We start from the raw sequence: 5,953 nt of genomic DNA on the forward strand, positions 1-5,953 counted from the left end.
CCCGTTCCGGTCGGGAAAATATTCTTGACTCCCTGGGCATAGAGTATCTTTGTGCTTGCCTCACAATATACAAATTCATGCAATGGCAGGTAAAGAAAGCCCTTAAAATAATAACTGTGGATGTGCTCAAAGAACACTGGAAGCGAGACAGGCCAAGTCCCCGTGTGGAGCCATAAAGAAGAAGAAGAACTCTCAGCTAATGACATTTGTGACAAATATATTTGAAATGCGAAAGAGCCATTTCCAATGTCATAAATGAGACTATTCTTGTAGTTATTTTTCTGACATAGAAAACAGAATCAAACATAGTTATTCATTACCCCTGGAACATAAACAAGCTCAGTGATCAAAATTGTTCATATTTAATGGTACGAATAGTGCAAAACAAACATCGTCTTTATGTAACTGGTTGAATAAATAGCTATTATGATTTGCACCGTAAATTCGAAGTTAATCAGTTAACACTTTTAACAAAAAAAGCAAACAAAGCAACGATTAACAAGGACTTTCCCAATCATTCTATCAAAATAAGCGTTATAGGCGCAAAATTTTCAATTTATCAAAACACTTTATATTTCCATATAGCATATTTCGTAAAAGTTGAATTGTTCTATTGGCATTAAATACTTGTTCGTTTGTATACAATCTTACACGAATACCACATTTAGTTCGATCACCCTTGGATCTCCATTTATTACGTAGGTAATACTTAAACAATAAACACTTACATGCTGTCGATTGCCGGCACTAGAACTGATCAAAGTGAGTGCATACTGTTGCGCCCTCTTCAAGAGTTCCTATACATTCTATTAGAAGATAAATAAACATCCATTTTGGGTTGCCTGTACAAACGTCCACTCACTTCGAACGATTACGTATTCTTTTAGGTAGTAGTCTCCGTAACTCCTAATAACTCTAGATTACAGATGTACAGTCGATTCCTGTCGCAAAAATCGAAGGAACTTGTTGCGTGTTTGGGATTTCTCCGAAACTTCGAACACCACACACTCAATTTACAGATCATCGAAAAACTCCGACAAACTACAAGTCCTAGGTAGGTAGGGTAAATAACAAACAGCCTTCCATCGCGCGAACTGGCGAGTCTTTTCTCTTCGAGTGCGGTGATTTGTCACATGTCTTTCACACCGTTCGCAGTGCGTGTCCGGCTAGCCGGCTCAGGTCGGTGGGACCGGCATCAACAGCAACAACGCTGGAACCGGTTCCGGTGTCTATTGCACCTGCTCGCGTAGGGCCACCGCCAACTCCGCCACGGCCTCCTCCTCCTCCTCCGCCGCCGCCGGCTCCTTGTGGCGGTAGGGTTAGATTATGATAGGACGCATGGTGGAAGTAGTGAGGTGGGATAGCCCCTAGGGGTGCCATCATCAGTAGCGGGTGGATCGGAAAGTCATAGGCGCCCAAGGCGGGATGGTGGTACGGGAAGAAGGGAGGAATGTTAGCTCCGGGGAGAGAGGTGGCAGGTGGCAGGGTAGGAACTTGAAGGAGTCTCGGTATCCGTGGATTGTCGTCCAGGAGATTGAGTTTGTCGTGGTGGGGTTTGGAGGATTTCTTTGGGCTTAGGGGGGTCGATCGGCCGTCCGGCGTCATGAGACTTTCGATGGTGAAAGCTCTTTTAGGTCGAAGAGGAGTAGTGGTTTCGGTAATTGATATAGGTGAGATAGGAGCCGGTATAGAGACTGGGGAATGCGGTTCTATGAGAGAGTGGAGCATGGGTTGGTGGATGGGATCGACCATAGTGGGACAGTACGTGTCGGCACCGGAGTTTTGCGCCAGGAATATCCGGTTGATGTTGGCAAGAGCAGCGAGTTCCTCGTTCAGGATATCCTTGTCGGTTTTGTGCAGTTTGAAGCGTTTTCGCCGTCGGAGAAGGCTACCGTTCTCGAACATGTCGAATGCTTGCGGATGGAGAGCCCAGTACGCTCCCTTGCCAGGTCGATCTGGCCTTCTTGGCACCTTGATGAAGCAGTCGTTAAAGCTTAGATTGTGGCGGAGTGAGTTCTGCCAGCGTTGGGTGTTTTTCCGGTAGTAGGGGAACCTGTCTGTGATGAATTTATAGATGTCACTCAGCGGTAGCATCTTCTCCGGTGAACTCCAGATGGCCATCGCCGTCAGTGAGATGTACGAGTAGGGTGGCTTCTGGTCACCGTAGGATTCACGAGATGGTCGTGGCATATTGCTAGGACTTTTCAAATCGCGAATTCACTTGGATTGTGGATTGGTTCTTGGAACTGTTAGGAACTATACATTTACCGACGGAATCTCCGAAGGTTCACACTGTTCGTGGATACATGATGTTCTAAAGTCTTCGATAGCGATGAAGCATTTTCGTGTTTTTCAGTTTTCACAAATTCACCGATCAATTCCCATTTCAGAAAATAAAGTATTCATATCGAAAGCTGTTGAAATCACGACGATCGATTCATGCCGCACACGGAGAAGACGAACACAACACGGGACGGCGCGAGTTCAACACGAGACTACTCGCGGTACACAGCTCCCTGGTAACGCACACGTTCCGTTCTCTTGCTTGTTTGTTATAGACTGTTTTATCAAATCAACAACCGAAGGTGTTGAAATGTAGAATGATATGTTAAAGCAGTGGCAGTGGCGGAGGTAACAAGCGAGCGAGCAAGCAAAAAAAAACGCCAAGCACCTAAGGAGCTTAGCGCGAAAGAAGGAACGGTGAAAAACATCATGAAACATGAATCCCTCCGCACCCGGGCCAGAGAAATAACAGAAAAGAAACAAAAAACAACAAAGAGGCGTGGGCTTCCCAGCAGAGGGCCCCTGCCATGCAACCACAACCGCGTGAAAAGAAGCGCGGACGAGCGCGCGGTGAGCTGCGCGCTCGTCCAGATTGAGCAAAGCACACTCTCGGTCGCGAACACTTTCTCACTTCGCGCGCACAATTTCCTCTCCGCGCGAATGAACATGTGTTCGTGTGACCGCAGAAACCACCGCGTGAGAGAAAGCAGTGAGCTTTCCAAGCTCTGCGCGCTTCGCCGAGCCACTGAGAGGATACCCGCACAAAACAAAACACCAAAAGAAAAACTCTACTCTCAAAATATTTGTCGAAACTCGCTACTCTTTCAGCGGCAGCCACTCGTCGTGAACAATGGTTTCTCTGTACATATTTACTCTTTTCTCCCTTCTTTCTTCCAGGGTTGCGGCTTTTCACGCTATTCTCTCGCGGCTCCGCTGAGCAAGTTTGCTTTTCTTCATTTACTTTGCCCAACCATGCTTGCTCTTTATACAAACTGTCGTTCTCTCGTTCTTTCACGCAGACCAACCGCGTGAGTGAGCGGCAAGCAGGGTGAAGGCGTGGCCTCTGTTGAACCAACAATCGCGAGCGTGTGGTTGGTTTTCTAGTGGTGGAAAATCAATGTTTGACTGCGCGAGGAGAGTAGACACCAAGCGAACGAGCGAACGAACGAGCGAGCGAGGCGAAAAGTACACAAACAATATTTCATGGTTTCGTCAAAATGGGGAGTACGGGACCGAAAGCCTGAGCAACCCGGGCTCTCGGTCGCTGTTGTTAGTAGAGGAGGTGGTGGTAATCTGGATCGTCGTCGTTGATGGCGGACGGTGCACCACCCGCCGAAACGTATCGTGCTGCGTCAACAGGATGGGTTGGATTGTGTAGCCGACCCTGCCCGGTTGCGGTGGAAGGATAATTTATTCAATAATGGATTACAATAAATAAATCAAATATTTTATTGAACTGAATTCAATTGTAAGGTTTTGTTGGCACACAGGACGTGGGTTCGGGTTAACTGATAAATTTGAAATTTCTAGCGAACAAAAACAGAAATGAAAATAGTTTGCGTTTGCCGTTTTTCAATTCCAGTAGTGGGAAGCTAACTGTTTATCGATTTTTCATGCAGTTAGTTGGAACCGTTGCGGTATTGAATAGGAAAATGTTTCGGTTCAGCGAATTTTGCCACGCTTTTCGTTCGATAATCCAATCATACGAACGGGTTCAGACAATAGAAGATTTACAGTTTAGAGAGATGGTTTGATATGATGTTAATTGAATTACTGGTGGCATTTTTTTGTTTGTTTCCCGCAGCAAGAATTCTTTCTGGTATCAAGCTGTTTTATTGCGTGTTTTGTGGCAATGAAGCTGTAAACTCTATAGGAGATTTGCCCTTTTTTGATAATAGGGTGTTCTTTTAAGTTACACTTAGCGAGCTGTTGGTGGCCAAATTGCCAACTTTACCATTTGTGGTCCTACCTTAACCCTTTGGGGCCGGGAGGTTATATACGATCCCAAATGAAAAATGAGTAATTTTCAAATTTATTTCCCAAGATACAAAGGTAGTTGAAAAACAGTTTCCTAACCTAAAGTTTGTTTAATTGATTGATTGATTTGTCTTTATTATAGAGACTTTCAGCCCTTGGCTGGTTCGTCTCTCAGTTTGTTTAAGAATTGTTTGTTTAATTCTTTTTTTATTCCTCAACCACAGTTCTTTTGTCCACTAGGGCACTGCGTGAGCGAATCCAATTGACAACAGCACTAACATTTTGTAGAGCGCCTAAATGTATTCTATTCTAACTCTACTACATCGAACTAGTTGCTTTTGCGCTTTGTCACGCTGTGATGAGCACGAGAATGAAAGCTCGTGTTCATTTTCCAGTCTGATTGAGGGTTCATTATAAGCTGCCGTTAGCCGATATCCACGTTTCTGGGTCCGTTAGAGCATATGCTCAGAAGAGGGTTAGGTGTCAGCCACTCTCGGGGGGAAGAGCAACTGACAAACAAAAATCCTAATACCGGGACTGGGATCGAACCCCTAACCATCCACTTATCAAGTGAACGTGTTACTACTACGCCACGGGCCCTATCAACGAATAGAAATGAACCAATATCTGATGGAGAAGTATCTCAGAACCAGGCTTGTAAACATTCGACACTTTCCACTACCTTCGTTTCGTTGCCGCGGTCGGGTGTCAGCTTGCTTTGTTTCATTTGAGCGCGACCGTTACCTCTTACACACAACACGAGCGGCAGAACGAAGATCAATAAACAAAAAAGTGGATCAAATCATCGTCGTCTGACACGGTGACATTTGTCTAATTTCAGCTTTTCGCAAGATTTCAGCCAATTTTGATTAAGATTGGTATAATATTAGTTTATTCGTGTGTGATAAATCGATTACGACACATACATTTATACAAAACAGCTCTCTTTATGGGAAAGACAGGAATAACAAAAACCGAACCATCTCCCGAAGACGCAATCGTGGTCAAGTGCATTCATTCGACATTTTTGTTCCGGGCAGTAGTTTGATCGCTTGTGTTGCGAATGTTGGAGACAAAAGCAGCCGAATATCGACAAAAAGGTGTCAAAGACTGTGATCGCTAACAAGACTGCTCAGAACTCATCTTCGGCTGCCTTTCCGCTTTAATTTACAAAGTGTTCAACGCCAAACATCTCCTGCCGCCTATCCATAACACAAGCATAGTACTGGGAGCGGTTAAGCCGGTATCTGAAATCACGTTTATCATAACACATCAAGCACAATTGTCAAGGGTACCTCTGAAAAAAACTTTGGAGAAATCTCTTTGGAAGAATCCTGAATAGACCAGCAGGAATTTCTATAGACATCTTTGAATAAATCTTATTAAAGATTTCAGATGTAATTCTTGGAGAAATTCACGGACGAATTCAAAAAAAAATTTCAGAAGGATATCTGCAGCATTTCCTAGAAGGAATCCAAGCAAAAATGACTTGAAAAATTCTAATACGAATTCCAGGGAAATTTCCAGAAATGATATCTAAACCATACTCTGCAGGAATTCCGGAAGAAAAATTCCTAAAGCAATACTATGAGACATTTCTGTAAGAATGCCAAGAGGAAATCCTGGAGAAGTACCAAGAGTGAGTAACCCCCGGGATATTCATAGAAGAAACCCTACAGGGAAATCTATAGTG

General features: G+C 44.3%; 1 protein-coding gene across 1 annotated transcript; it reads right to left on the reverse strand.

The window, feature by feature from the left end:
* Positions 1-548: 548 nt before the first annotated feature.
* LOC109622188 (fork head domain-containing protein FD5-like) lies at positions 549-2,952 on the reverse strand. The gene has a single exon (XM_020076416.3). The coding sequence runs from the start codon at positions 2,188-2,190 to the stop codon at positions 1,141-1,143; it is 1,050 nt and encodes a 349-aa protein (XP_019931975.3). The 5' UTR covers positions 2,191-2,952; the 3' UTR covers positions 549-1,140.
* Positions 2,953-5,953: the final 3,001 nt, after the last annotated feature.

This window comes from Aedes albopictus, chromosome 1, assembly GCF_035046485.1.
Source record: "Aedes albopictus strain Foshan chromosome 1, AalbF5, whole genome shotgun sequence".
NCBI lineage: Eukaryota > Metazoa > Arthropoda > Insecta > Diptera > Culicidae > Aedes > Aedes albopictus.